The 14,902-nt window shown below is 62.1% G+C and overlaps 1 protein-coding gene across 1 annotated transcript; it reads right to left on the bottom strand.

Moving 5' to 3' along the window:
- Window positions 1-3,208: 3,208 nt before the first annotated feature.
- RNF26 (ring finger protein 26) lies at window positions 3,209-6,868 on the bottom strand. Its single transcript, XM_048329005.1, has one exon. The coding sequence runs from the start codon at window positions 6,783-6,785 to the stop codon at window positions 5,421-5,423; it is 1,365 nt and encodes a 454-aa protein (XP_048184962.1). The 5' UTR covers window positions 6,786-6,868; the 3' UTR covers window positions 3,209-5,420.
- Between the last annotated feature and the right edge of the window lie 8,034 nt (window positions 6,869-14,902).

A 14,902-nucleotide genomic window follows, 5' to 3' on the forward strand; every position in this document is an offset into this window, starting at 1 on the left:
GTGGAGGTGCTGGGAGCAGGGGTGACACCTCGGGCCCCTTTGGGGTGCAAGGGGCTGTGCTGGAGCCACCCTGCAGGCCCCTCAGCCAGCCCCGGGGTTGGGTTGCAGCGGAAGCCTCTGTTTGGGTTGGAGATGGCTTTTTCTGTAAGCAGAGCTGCCCAGGGGGCAAACAACGCCGCAGAGCAGATCGATGGCTGTTCTGGGAGGAGGAAAGGGAATTTTCTGCACGAAGTGTGTGGGGGCTGGGAGCATTCCCTGGTCGCTGTCACGATGTGGGGGAGCACGGACAGCAGAGGCAGCCGCAGCACTTGGCACAGCATTTTCTGGGCTCTGCTTCCTGTGGGATGCTCTTGGTCGTGTGGACACTTTGTCTGGGATCGGGGGAGCTCTGTGAGAACGTGGGGGTGCCTGCTGCTGCCTAGGGAGGATGAGGAAGAGGGAAAGGAAAGGATAAGGGAAAGGGAAGGAGAGCCACAGGAGACTTTGACAGGTTTCCAGTGAGCTCCAGCTGCTTTTGATGAGCTCTGCCAGCTTCCCCCTGAGGAAGGAGAGCTTGGAGGCCCTGTTCCAGCTGAGGCCAGGTTAGGGAGGGGCCAGCATCCCTCAGCCAGGGCAAGTGAGAAGCCTATATAAGAGCCAGGCTGAGGCCACAGGTGCTGTGATACAGCTGACAGAGGCAGCATTTGGGTTGTTTTGTTGTTTCTTTTGAGGTTTTTGTGGTTGGTTTGTGAGTTTTTAGAAACAAAAATAAATGTCAGCACCTCTTTCCAGAGCAGCACTCGTGTCCTTGGAATCTGAGGTCAGCAGGCACCAGAGAGGGCATTAAAGAGATCAGCTGGATCATCTCTGAGACCCTACAGCTGCACAGTGCTTATGGTGCCAGAGTGTGGAAATGCCCCCAGAGGTGAAGGGTGTCCTGGTGACTCCTGGCAGCAGCAGGATGGCTCCTGCTCTGCCCAAAGTTTGGTTATGGCCCAGGTTCAGAGGCCTCATCGCTGACGAGGTGCAGGGAACACTCCCAGACATCTTCAGGACTGCTGACCTGGTAAGGAGCCCTTTAACCTGGGAATGGGCAGGAGAGGGGAAAGTCCTTGCTCATGTGGGGGTGGAGTGAGCAAGAAAAGGACCACAAGCCTGGATTTTAGGAGAGCAGACACTGGCTCCTTCAGCGATGTCCTTGGGAGAATCCCATGTGCTGGAGAGGTGTCCAAGAGGATGAAGGGTCTGTTCCTCCAAACTCGAGTCCATCCCAAGGAGCAGGGACGGGAGGTGGCAGCTTCTCTGTGCTGATCAAAGCCTGGCACGGGCTGCTCCCAGGGGCAGCAGAGTTTCCCTCCACGGGGATATTGGGAGCCCCACTGTCCCCAGGACTGGGCAAGCTGCTCTAGGCTGCCTGACCTCGATGTCCCCGCCAGCCTCAGCCCCTCCGTGTCCCTGAGGCTGCGAGGCTCCGGGATCGCTGCTGCATCCAGGCAGCTGATGAGTGCTGGGTCACTAATGAGAGAGCCAAGCTGGTGCCGGGAGCAGCCCAAAGGCCCCCCGTGGTTCCGCTGCTGATCCTCACCTGCTCCCTCCCTCCCGGCCGGGTATCATTCCCCGCTCCTGCTGTGCCACATCTGCGCTCCCGCCTGTCCCGCCCGCTCCCTGCTGTCAGGCAGACCGTGCCTCTTGTCCCCAGGCTGCGACGAGCCGCTCATTAGGGCGGGGGAGTTGCAGCTGGGCTGACAAAGGGATTTTCCCAGCGCCTGAGGGCTCCTGCTTTCAGCGGGCTGCCAGTGCCGACCACCGCAGTGCTCCTAAACTGGGGTCACCCGGCAGCATCGCGCTCCTCCCTCCTTGGGGAAGGGTCTTGGCGCTTTGCTGAGCTGAGAGCAGCCCGCTTGGCTCGTGTGGGAGGCTCCCAAGCACGTTCTGGAGCAGGGGATACCCCGAGGGCTGCAGATCCCGTGCCCTGGAGTGGTCTGCGAGCGATGGTGCTGCCCAGGCAGCGCAGCCCTGCACCAAGCACCCGCTGCCAGGGCAGGCAGGGCTCACGGACCTTGTCCATTAGCAGGGGGGTGGTTGCATTTCCCTCCTGCAATTGCTGGCTGCTTGAGCAGAGATGGAGCCAAGTGTGTGCAGGATGGCTCCCGGGGGAGGGCTGTGTCCTGCACATCCTGTCCTCTCTGGGAAAGCTCGGCCGCAGTGGCCTGAGGTGGCCAAACACCCTTCCCATCCCCTGCTGGGGGGGCTGGGCTGGGAGCATCCTGCCTGTGCAGGGCATGGCAGACATTCCCCTGCCGATCCCACCCTCCTGCCCCCTCGGCAGCCTCCCCAGGTGCCCAGCCAGCCTCAGGTCACGCCCTGGGAGCAAGAGAAGTGCCTCAGTTTGCCCAGTTGTCACCCATGTGCAGCTAGGTCCCCACAGGGCTGCCAGCACTGCCCTCCTCCCCGTGCCTGAGCAGATCTGGCCCCTTTCTGGCCTCCCAGCAGCTCCCATCTCCCCTCTCTTGGTCTCCATCCTGATTAAAATGAGCCACTTTGCTGGCACGGCCCTGCCAGGGCAGGGCAAGCCAGGACTCCTGGAGTCTCTGTCCATCAGGGTCCTGAGACGTTTTTCCAAACAATTTACAAGGATGCTGGGGAAGCAGAGAGTGCTTAAAAGCACAAAGCAACCTGCCAGGAGCTCAGATCCGAGCCAGGGAGCAGCTCCTTGTGCAGCAAATGCATCTGCTCACGGCAACCCTGAGCCTGCCACAGCCTTTCTGCAAGGCAGGACCCATCCCGGTGCTGGGGACAGTCTGACACAGGACACTGAGGCATCAGATACGTGCAGGAACAGGAATGAACATGTCCCAGCATGTTCCTGCCAGCCTGGAACACGCTGGGAAACCCCAGCCCCTCCTCCCTGTCCCCTGGTGTGGCATATCCACAACCATCTCCTCTCACCATGGGTTGGCAGAGCAGGAGTTGGGGGCTGCCAGCTCTGAAAAGCCCACCCAGAGTGGGTTTGGGTGTAAATTAATCTCCTGGGTGCTGGATTTTCCCTGTGCAGCAGCCTGGCTGCAGGGTATCCCACAGCACTGCTTTTCTGGGAGCAAACACCCCAGGATTTGCAGGTGGTGTTGACCCTTTGTGGGCTTCCCCTGGAGTCCAGGGGTGGATAGAGGAGACACAAACACACATTTTCCCCCCTAAAAACCTTCCCAAGAACGAGGCAGCACCCAGCTTTTGGTAAAGAGATTTTAATCTGCTCAGTATCTAGTCCATAGTGCAAAGAGTTAAACTTAAGGCAAAGCCTTCTCTTATAAACAGCAAACAGGCCCTAAACAAACAAGCGTGACTGCTATAATAATAATAATAATAGTAATAAAAAAAGGGGTTGAGGGAACAAACTGCAGTTTTGGGGAGGTCTCCTTTCCCCCCCCACCCTGTAACTCATGGAGGGAACGTTGCACCCCCTGATCCACGAGCTGGTCCCGAGGGAATGCTGCTGCCTGTGGCCAGAAGCACGGCCACAATCCCACTCCTGAGTGGCTCCAGGTGCAGGTCCCTGACTCCTCTGCAAGTGCCTGGGACAAGCCAGAGCCTGGGGTCACGCTCACTGCTCTGGCGAGGGTTTGGCTGCTCCCAAGTGTTGGTGGCTGGAGAGAGCCAACAGTAACAAGGGAGGTGTGTGGGGAGGCACAGGGACAAGAGGCTGAGCCATGGGGAGCTTTGCATCTCTTTGAAGTGAAGTGGAAGCAGCTGACAGCCCTTCCACCACCCATTAGTGCTCAGGAGCCTGGCTGGACCCAGGGAAACCTTCCAGCTCCCAGGAAATGTGGGAACAACCAGCCCTGGCAGTGCTTTTCCGAGCAAAGCCTCTCAACAGGAAGATAGTTCCTTGCCACAGCTCAGCTTTACAGCTCAGAGGCATCTTCCAGCACGGCCTGGCCTCTCTGCTGCCTCTGTTTTGGCTTAAATTGCTAATCAAGAAGGAAAATAGAAGGAAAACCATGCCAGCTGCCCTCAAGCTCTTGGCTTGCAGTCCAGAGTCAAGACTCTCTCCGGTCTGGCTCCAGCCAAAATTGGCTGTGGCGTGTGGCTGACCTCAGGCAAGCAGCTGGAAAAGGAAAAGCTTTTTAGTGCAAGACCCTCCTGTAGCCCAGCAATTTCTTGGAATGGTGCTGGTTCCCCAAGCTGGGATGAGCCACCTCAGGCCTCCCCCAGCCAGGATGGGATGCCCTCGTCAGACTTCAGGGGACGCCTGTGAATGTAAGTAGCTACATTGGTGACAGATAAGAAGACAAAACAACAGTCCAGCCCTGCCCTAATCCAAGAGATCCGTGGTCCTGGTACTGCTCCACGCACACAACTGCAGATCCACAGCATGGATGTGCAGAAACTGTGCCTGGAGCTGGAATGTCTGCGAGCTCCCAGGAGCTTTGGGGTGCTCCCTCTCCTCCCAAAGAGTTCTTCCCTCTAGCCAGCCCAGCCTGGGAAGGAGCCAGCAAGCTCTGGAGTGACCCTCCCTGTTCCATGGCACTCTGAGCCATGTGTGGGGCTTGGATTCTCCAGCCTTGGCTCAGACCTGGGCTGCTGCTGCTGCCAGGGCTGGGAGCACTGGCTGGGTGGCCACTTCTGGGGATCCCCAAGCAGCACCACCAGCCCTGCAGAAGGAGTGACTCCCCCCAGCCTCCCCGTGCAGGTAACCTGACGTGTGCTCGCTAGGCTTGCATAGGTGATGCGTGGAAGCAGCAGCAACGCTGAGCTCTGCAGGGAGCCCGAGTTCATCACAGCTCCACGCTGGCCTGGCAAGGGAGAGCTCTCAAAAAGCAAAGCCACTGGGGTGATGAAGTACCCCAGCAACCCTGTTGTCTAGCTGAGAGCCAGGTTCAGCAAAGACTAAAAAACTCGAGTGTGCTCCTTGCTCTCCCCAGGCCTTGCAAACAGGGCACTCTTCCTTTTTCCCAGGGAGCTCCTCCCCTTTGATGGTGGGAGGAGGAAACAGAAGCCTGGATGCAGCCTGCCAGGCAGTTTCATAGTGAAACCTTGGGGGAAAAACCTCCCTTGCCTTGCACCAGCCCCTGTGACTCCCAGGAGGACACAGCCTTTAACCTTTCCATCAGCTTTGGCTAGGAGGGAGCAGAGCAGTTTTCTGTGCTCTGCTTTGGATCTCAGGCTGCTGCAGGCTCAACGCAACCAAGAGGCCTTGAGACAGCAAAAGTTGTCAAAAAAAACAACAGGTAACTCTTCCAGCCTGCTGCAGAGATCAGTATTGTGCTTGCTAGCAAGAGCTACAATTAGTTACGCAGCAAATGTGACCAGCAGACACCCCACAGTGTTCTGCCCTTCCAGCACCATCCACAGTTCTTTGGAAACTGCTCCTGGCAGCCCTGGGAAGTGCAGACAGGGGTGCCCTTGACCTCCTGGGAAAACAGCCCAAGCCCCCCGTGGGCTCACAGGTACACGTTGAGGGTCTGCAGGATCATCTGGCGGCACAGGGGGCAGTTGCGCTGGTAGATGTCCTGCTGCAGGAGCACTTCTGTGCACTCCTGGCACAGGCACAGGTGCCTGCAGGGCAGCAGCAGGACTGTCTTGGTCTGGTCCTGGCAGATGACACATTTCTTACGCTCCTCTTGTTCCTTCAGCAGCACCCAGGGGTCGTTGTCGGGGGTTCCCTCAGCATTCCCGGCTGTCGCGTTCAGCTGCTGCTTCCTCGGAGCTTTCCACCAGGACGTGCCTGGTTCCTCCCTGGATGTCTGGTGACGTTGTCCTGCCCCAGCACGGCTCAGAGCAGGCCGTGGCTGCGGCCCCTGCTCTGCACCCAGCTGCTCCTCCTGCTCGGCCGGCAGCTGGCCCGGGGTCACCCTACCGGGGGCCGGGGCTCTGGGGGCAGCCACAGCCCGTCGCTGGTCACTCCCCTGGTTCACCATCCTGCCTCCCCAGCTCCAGTTGGTCACCTGCAGGCTCCAGTCAGTCACCTGCAGGATCCAGTCCACCAGCCTGCGCCAGGGCTGGGAGGTCATGGCCACGCCCAGGGTCAGCACGGCCACCTGGTAGAGCCGCCACACGTCCCGCTGCAGGCGGCGGAAGGAGGGCAGCGTGTGGAAGTAGCCCAGCAGGTATCCCGTCAGCGTCCACAGCAGCCCGGGGTTGAACACGAAGGCGCTGACCACCACGATGAGCAGCAGCAAGCCCAGGCCGTAGACATTGACAAAGAAGACGCTGATGAAGAGGTTGGTGGCGGAGCAGAGCAGCTCGAAGGCCATCTGGCACGGCGACCACAGCAGGATGGACACGGCGATGGCGCCGCTGGACACGTGCGCCAGGAACGCGGCCAGCAGGTCCGTGACCCTAAGGACGGGCCCGGCCAGCGAGTCCCAGAGGGCGGCCAGCAGCGTGAAGAAGTTCTGGGTGCCGATGAGACACACGTTGACCAGGCTGTTGACCAGGTACATCAGCAGGCTGGTGCCGATGGCCAGCGCCTCGCACAGCTGCCGGCCCAGCGCCTGCCCGCAGCCCAGCACGGCGCCCAGCCCGCGCTGCGCCAGCTCGCGGCCCCGCAGCGCCAGGTGCGACACCAGGTGCCCGGCCGCCCGCATGCCCTCCATGGCCCCGCAGCACCCCCGCACCAGCACCAGCGCATCCCAGCACGCCACCGCCGCGGCGGCCGCGGCCGCGGGCAGGCTGGAGGCCGCGGCCAGCAGCCACAGCAGCGCGGACACCAGCGAGGACACCAGGAAGAAGTTGAGGTCGAGCACCAGCAGCAGCAGGTCGACGAGCAGGCGCAGCCCGCGGAGCAGCGCGAACAGCACGTCCATGGTCCCCGCGGGGCCCGTACGGCGGCTCAGCCGCGGGGCCCCTCCGCGCTGGGCGCAGCCATCTTGGCACCCGCCGCGGTGCGGCGCGGGGCCAATCAGCGGCGGGGGCTCCGCCTGAACTCGCTTCCCATTGGTCGGTTCGCAGGACGCGGAGGGGGCGTGGCTTCCAGCAGCGGCGCGAGCTTGGCCGCGCCCACTGCCGTTCATTTAAAGGGCCAGCAGCTCCCGTTAGTCCGGACCGCTCCGCTTCCCCACGCGCGACGTCGGTTTTCGCAGTTTTTTAATTGCGGAACGAAGAATGTCGAGGTAATTCCCTGTCTCTTTGTAGAAGTGGATCTGCCTGACCATTACGGTAAGACGAAAAGCTCAGGGTGCAGGGACACTTTCCACTATCCCACGTTGCTCCAAGCCCTGTCCAACCTGGCCTCTGACGCTTGCAGGGATGGGGCAGCCACAGCTTCTCTGGGCAACCTGTGCCGGGGTCTCACCACACTCACAGGGAAGAATTTCTTCCCAATGTCCCATCTAACCCTGCCCCTGTTAGTGGGAAGCCATTCCCCCTTGTCCCATCTCTCCCAGAGGAGGGCACAGGGATGCTCAGGGGGATGCAGCAGCTCTGCTCTGGAGACAGGCTGGGAGAGCTGGGAGTGTCCAGCTTGGAAAAGAGAAGAAGGAGGAGACTTTGGAGCCCCTTCCAGTACCTAAAGGGGCTCCAGGAGAGCTGGAGAGGGACTTGGGACAAGGGATGGAGTGATGGGATTGGGTTCAGGAGCCAGGACACGGCAGGCACAGTGCACGGGATGGACAGGGTTTGATATCAGCCCCCTCATCCTGGTTCCAAACGGTGCAGGAGGCACCCACCACCTTTAGCGTCCGTGCATGAGATGAGTTTGTGCCTGCCTCAGCCCTGGCACAGGGAAGGTGTGCACTTGCCAGCAGGATCCCCAGGGCCTGTTTGGTTCAGGATCAGCCCAGGGTCACCCGGCCAAGCAGTTTCCTGCAGGAGGTTCGAAAATAAAGCCATGGCCGTGGCTCAGACCAAGGTTACAGCCCTGGAACAGGTCCTGCTCTCCCTGCTGGCTCCCAGCCAGGGCGTGGGGCTGTCAAAACCTCTGGCCTTTGCTCCGCCGTGCCCCAGGGGATGGTCCAGCCCTGCCGCCTTGATGGTGATGGCAAGTTCAGGAAAATCCAGCCCTGAAGCCCGAGGCTTTTTAAGGAAGGAGAGGGCAAGTGCAGTGGGTGATGACCCATGGGAAAGCCGTGTGCAGCCCAGGAGGCTCCGGCCAGTGTGGGGCCAAGGAGGGAAGCACCACACCCCGGGCAGCGAGGCTCCAAAGGGAGCTGGGGTCACCTTCCTGCAGCTGCCTCCCTGTAACACCCTGAGCGGGGCAGGAGCCGGGGTGGCACATCCGTGTCTGTCTGTCCTTGCCTGGGCTCTGTCCTGCTGTCTGGCCCCCGCCAGCCCTGTGGCAGCCGGCGCCTGGATCCCCAGGGAGTGCACGCCAGTGACGGAGTCAGGATGCTTTCAGCATTTATGGTAATGTTTGGATTTCTCATTGCTTTACCAAACAGGAGAATGAAAAGAGAGCCGAGCCAAGGGCTGGGCGTGCTCCACTCGTTCCCTGCCTCCAGCTGTGCACCTGCCTCACCCTCCCCGCTCCCGGTGCCTGCCAAGCCCCTGCCATGCCCGGGGCACCCCGGTGGGCTCCTCCCTGCCAGGCTGGGGGTGCAGCGTTCAGAGGTCATGGCTCCGTAGCAGAGTTTCTCTGTGCTCCGTGGGATGCAGGGGAGCTGTGCCCGCTCCCATTCCGGTAGGATGTCCAGCTGCAGGGCGTCCAGGCCTGCAGGAGAGAGGCACAGGGCTCAGGCACCCCAGCACAGGGCGAGGAGGGGTGCAGGGGGCTGGGAACACCTGGTAGCAGTTCAGGTCGGGACAGTGATTTGGCTGGAGTAGAGTGGGGCTTTGGATGGAAACCCTTCCCGGGGCTCTACAGGGGCACGGAGGCCCCTGCCAAGGTGCCTGGCAGCTGGGCTGTGGGTGGGACCCCTCCTCTCAAGGACAGTCCCCCCAGCTGTTCATGCACTTGATGGAGGTCTGGGATGATGCCACTGCGCTCCCAGCTGTGCCCGTGGCAGCTCAGGACAGGGGATACCCCGCTTGTGAGCCCCCTCCCCTCATCAGCCTCACTGAGCACAGGGCACACAAAGCTCTGCTGCTACCTGGGACCACCAGAGCCCACCCTGAGGGCACAGAGCCCGTGAGGTGTGTGACTCCTGCAGCTCTGCCCTGCACGGAGACCCAGGGCTGTGCAGCACCGGCTGCTGGCACCGAGCCCGACCACGGGGCTGCTGCATCACGGCTCCGAGCTGCCTTCCCGCTGCTGAGCTCACCGCGCATCCCAGAAAAACAGCAGCCAGAGGACGCCAGCTCCAGCGCTGCCTCGCAGGTGCTGAGTCCTTCTGGATTTATCTGGAAGCACCGGGAGAGAGGGAGTAACTCCCGGGCTGGGTGTCCCAGTGCTTGAGGGGTTCTCTGGAGCCCAGCGTGCCAGGGGGGCTTCCCCAGCCCCAGCACGTTCCCCTGCCTCCCTTGCTCCTTGGGCACACCCTGAGGGAATTTCTGGAGTGTGGGTCCTGCTGGCATCACTCCCTCCAGCGCTCCCAGTGTGCTCCCAGCTGCCTAAGCAGCGGGGCCCATCCCCAGGGTGCCCTCCCCTGCAGATCCAGGGCCGTGGGGCAGCCCCGACAGCCGGGGCAAGGCGGGCAGCACCGTCCTGCTGGGCACTGCCAGCAGCCTTACCTCGGGTCCCCTCAGGACGCCCCTGCCCAGTGCTCGCAGCCCAGGCGGGAACAATGGCTCATTTGGCTGCATCCGCTCCGGAAAACCCCCCGGCCCCACTCGGGCTCCGCTCCAGGATGCTGTGGCTCACTCTTCCTCTGGCCTTGCAGGGGCAGGTGATGGAATCCCCCCACGGCTCGTACCCCGTGGCGAGGCTGCTGGGGAGAGCCCTCGGGCGGGACCGGGAGCTGCAGGGAGCCCAGCCCTGTGTCCCCAGCAGCCGGAACCTTCCCTGCCTCTGCTCACCCTGCAGCCCTGGGCAAGAGGAGGAGCACAAGGGCTGCTCGCCGTGTTTCTGGAGGGCTCTGTGTCTCCCCACGATGGGAGCTGGGATATCTGTCTCCTCCTGGAGCCTGGCCAGACAGCCCTGGGAAAGGCAAGTCTTCTTCCATGGGAAAGTCCTGCAAGAAGAAATTCCTCTTTGGCCAGGCCAGCCCCACCATTCCCCTGGGCCCTGGTGCTCCATGGTGTCCCCAGTGCTGTGGGGCCAGTGCTGTGGGGCCAGTGGTGTGGGGATGTGACACAGGGACTGTGCTCTGCTTGCTGCCTCATCCCAGCCAGCCCTCAGCTGCCCTCACCCCTCTCCAGGAGGAACCTTCCCCAAAGGCCTCCAAAGGGATCCCCTGCAAAAGGGGCTCCCCCAAAGCTGGGCCTGCCTGGGGCTAATCTCTCATTAGGCTTTCTCACAGATGATCCTAATGAGCTGTCCTGGGGGAGCCCCAAGCCAGGCAGAGCTGGGAGGAAGAGATCCCTGCAGGCAAGTGCGTGAAGTGATGCTTTGTCCCCATCCTGGCTTCTCCCTTCCTTGGCAGGGAGCCGGAAAAGCCAGGTGACGGGGAGCACAGGGCAGGGCCGTTCCTCCTGCCCGCTCCTATGGGGAGCTGTGGCATTGGCTTGTGCTGGATGAGCATGGCCAGGACCCCTCACTGTCCCCTGGGCAGCCCCCACCAGACCCCATAGCCAGACCTATTATCTGCCCCATTGTGTGGGCGAGTGCCCGGCCCTGTCCCGTCCGGCGCCAGCACAATGCGGTCTTTTTCCGGCCGGCGCTGGGGGGAGATGGACTCGGAAGTGCTCCCAAGGAAAAGGCCGGTTTATAAATAGTTCTCCTGGCTTCCCTTGGCTGCCCCATCAGCGCCTATCCCCAAATCCTGCCCCTTGCTCCATGCCCGCTGCGCTCCCAGGCTGGGAGAGGAGCCTGGGACACGGACGTGAGCAGCCCAGCGGGACGTGTGCGAGGGAGGGCAGGACGTGGCTGTCACACCCTGTCCCAGGGCTGCACCTGCTCGGGCCACGGGGCTCCTGTACCCCAGGATGTCGAGTGTCAGCCCAGCCCTGGGCAGAGGGCTCCTTCCCCCTGTGCCTTGGCAGTGGCTCTCAGCTGGGTAAGGTTCTTCCAGGCGTGCTCCAGCTGTCCTTGTCCATCCGCCCCGCACACCACCAGGGTTGGGCTCCTAAGCAGGGAGCAAGGGAAGGGCTGCACGGCTCCACAGCCTTCCCTGCCACCCCTGTGCACCACAAAGCAGTCCTGGAGCCCTGGAGTGCTGGTTCTGTCCTCTGTCAGCACCACTATCACCAGGGCAGGATGTTGAGCTCTCTGCATTGGGCTGGGTGACCCTTGCCAGCTCAGCTCCTTTTTGGGGCTTTTCCACTGCTCTGCATCCGCTGATCCCCCAGCCATCCCCACACAGCTGCTCCAGGGATCGCAGTCCCCCGTGACAGAAATCCAGATGTCACCTTCCTTTCCCCCCCCCACCTTCCTTCCCCTCTTCCGCTCCTGTCCTTCCTTCCTCCACCCTCCCGGCTCCTCACCCCGCTCCTGGCCCCTCCTGAACAAAGGCCCCGTAGCCATGGTTAATAATCCCCACAGAAAGGCCCTGCACAAGAGGAGAGGAAGGAGAGGGGAGACACAAAGGAGCCTCTGGGAGCCAAGCCGAGGAAGGGGGTTGGAAGGAGGCGTTTTCCTGAGCTGGAGGACACGGGCCTCGAAGAGGGCTCCCAGAGGTGAACAGAGATGGGGCGTGGGTACCCCAAAGTGACCTCATGGCACCCAGGGAGCAGAGACCCAAAGGCTGGACAGCCCAGGAGGGTTCCTGTACTTAGCCCAGAGTGCAAAGCCTCGTGTGAGCCCGAGAGCCCCCCCAAAATGCAGCAGCAGGGACTGGCAGAAGGTGCCCCGAGGGCGAGGGGAGCAGTGGCAGGGGAGCAGCCGGCCGCTCGCGGGCCATGTGGGAAAGCTCGGCGCTGGCCTGCATCCCGTCCCTTCCCCGGGGAGCGGGGCCCTCTCGGCCCTGACGGTGCTGTGTGAAGAGGTGCAGACCTGGGTGGACACAGCCAGAGGCTTCCGCCCTGGACGGCTGCCCTCCATCCACCCCGGAGACCTGCAGGGAGCCGGGCCAGCCCCCCGCCCATCGGCACTGGCAGGGATTCACTGGGGGCAGCCGGCACAGAGCGCCCCAGACCCACCCCAGCTGCTCTGGGCCCCATGGGCACGGCTGCGGGCTGCAGGGCTTGGGGAAGGCACCGGGCCCCCCGTCCCCACCTGGGACACGCCGAGCCATGTGTCAGGACAGGCACAGGCACAGCCCGCGCTGGGCCAGCTCCCTCTGGCAGCATCCCAAGGCCCTGTATCAGCCAGGATCTTGCTGGGAGCACAGGAAAAGGTGGAAGGGGCTGTGGTGTGTGCTGGGATGCAGAGCCCCAGGCCTGGCTCTGTGCTGGCCATCGCTGCTCTCCGGCTGCGGAGAGCCAGGCCCAGCGGGAGCCAGAGGAGGGAGGCAAATGCAATTACACACTTCCAGATCATTCCTGCAATCTGCGATGCTCAGATAACGCTGGAAAATGAGCCCTGCCCTGGGCAGGGTCCTGCGGATCCCAGGTTTCCAGCAGCTGTGCCAGGGACTGGCAAAGCCCCACCACTGCCAGGGGCGGAACTGCCTGCTCAGGCGCAGCCTCATCTGAGAGGTGGCAGGAGCGATGGAGCAGGAGAGTGCTGGGGGGGCCCAGGCACCAGCATTCCCTCCACTGCGAGGGAGTGGGAGCTGTGGGAGCTGCTCTGTGCCTCAGGTGGAGCCAGACCTCTGCTCCCTGACTTTCCCACCCCAGCTGTGTGCGTGGGACTGCGACACCGGAGCCTCATCCACAGTTTGTGTGCATCGCTGTGAGTGGGGACTGAAGCCAAATCCATTAAGCAAGCAGATAAACAAGGAGGCGTGAGATCAGGCAGCAGGGAGGGAAGATGAAGGTGGCCAGCCCGCCACGCTCCCCACGCAGAGTCCCCGAGCCCGCCGGGTGCCACACACAGCGCGGCGGGGCGATTTCATGCCATCTGTTCATGCCTTGCTTTCAAATCCTTCCCCTCTTCCCCAGAACCGTTCGTTTGTTGGGGGGGGGGGAAAGTGAGTTTTCTTCAAAGTTAAGCAGGCTGAAGCCCAACCAACTGGAGGCAGAGCCGTGCAGTGAGAGCAGGGGGCTGTCTGAAGGTGGCACGCTCCCTGCCACAGGGGCTGGCCAGCCTGTTTTCCCCGGGGAGTGGCACTGCCCTTTCCAACTGCTGGGAATTTTCTGCAGAGGTTTTCTTAGCAACGTTCTGCTTTATTTTTAATGCGGAATAAAAGTTAGCCCCAGAACAAAATGCACCAGGGGTGTGTCAGCTGAGTTCTCCGGCTTTGTTTGTTTTACTTTGGTGGATGCTTTCCCGTGGGCCCGCTTCCCTCTCGGGGTGGCATTTGAGGGGTTTAAACTGTGGTGTTTTGTGCGAAGTGGAACATCCCTTTCCCTGCTCCAGGCTCCAGGGAGTGCAGAGCCTGAGGCTGCTCCAGTGCAGCATCCTGCCCTTTGGAGGGAGGGGAAGAGCAAGAACATTGTTGGGGAGTCCCTGAGCCCAGGGCACCCACTCAGGGGGTGGATTCCCCACCACAGACAGGGAGCTCCTGCGATGAGGTGTGAGAGCATCCCAAAACTGGGGCTGTGAAGCTGGAGAGCAGCTCCTGAGCATCCTGTGGATGATGGCACAGCTCCCTTGCACTTGTTCTTCCCAGCAAAGGGAGGAGGCCTCCCCTCTCCAGCAGCAGTGCGAGGGCTCTGAGCCTTATCTCTGCCCAGCATTGCCATTTTAAGCAACTGATCTCCTGGGGAAAAACTTAATCATTTCCGATGAATCACTGAGTGTGTTTGGCTGGGAAAGCCTTGGTGGGGGGGGGGGTGCTGGTCAGGCATGCAGAGGAGGAGGTGGAGGAGGAGGGCATGGGAAGGGCCGCTGCATGGCACCAGCCGGGGAGCAGGGCTGGGGCTGGGGGCCAGCACAGGGGCCGGCGGTGGGAGAAGTGCCTGAGGATTCCCAGGAGGAATGCTGTGGCTCAGGGGAACCTGCAGCCCAGCCCTTGAGTGGCTCAGGGAGGGTGGGAGGGATGCAACCCCTGCTGCCAGGGGACAGGAATACGGCTCACACTGCAGGGAAGGCAAGTGGAGGAGAGAAAAGGATGTGCAAAAGTTCAGAGCCTCTGGGCTGAGAGCGGGAGGAGAGCACTGTCACAGTTCCTGGGAGTTTGGGGCAGGCCCTGGGTCTTTCCTCATGTGGGATGAACCTGAAACAGTGAGTTTGGGGAGTCCTGGGAATGGGGAAGCAAAACGGCTTTGAAGGGGGAGAAAACCTTTGTCCTCCAACACAGCCCCTCCGGCTCTGACTGACCCGGGGGAAACTGAGGCACGGAGCCAGGCTGTGACAGGGCAGGGACACTGGGGCCGGCTGTCCTTCGTGGCTGGCTGTGGCCAACTCGCAGCACCTGGCGGGGTTTGTTGTGCTCCTCGCGGCTCTGCCCCGGGCCGCCGGAGGGGCCGGGCAGCGTTGGGCTGGGTGATTACCCCTGGATAATGGGAGCCTTGTGCAGCCCCGCCAGCCCCCCCGCCCCCGGGCCGGCCCCCGGCCAGGCTGCTGCCCCGGCCACCGCGGGGGACGGCTTCTCACAGCCACCCCATTCAGCAGCAGCTGCGCTGGGCTCGGGCCGCCGATCGCTGTGCAGCCCTGGGGCCCCGCCTCGGGGACAGGACGGGGCTCCCGGCGGGGCTGGGGGACACCGAGGCTCAGCGAGGCTCGGGTGCCGACCCTGCAGACCCTGATGATCTGCTTGGGACAAAACCCCGCTCCGCCCCGCAGTCCAAACTGCCCCCAGGTGTCTCTCGGAGCCCAGGCAATGACAAAGAGTGTTCTGCCTCCTTATTTTGTGTCTGTCCTTGTTTGGCGAGGGTTCAAAGGTGACCCAGCAGCTGTGGCTGAGCT

The sequence above is a fragment of the Corvus hawaiiensis genome, chromosome 25 (assembly GCF_020740725.1).
Source record: "Corvus hawaiiensis isolate bCorHaw1 chromosome 25, bCorHaw1.pri.cur, whole genome shotgun sequence".
NCBI classification, from domain to species: Eukaryota; Metazoa; Chordata; class Aves; order Passeriformes; family Corvidae; genus Corvus; species Corvus hawaiiensis.

Bases quoted from the DNA above. Each gene is read 5' to 3' on its own strand.
- RNF26 (XM_048329005.1), bottom strand. From the start codon at position 6,785: ATGGACGTGCTGTTCGCGCTGCTCCGCGGGCTGCGCCTGCTCGTCGAC.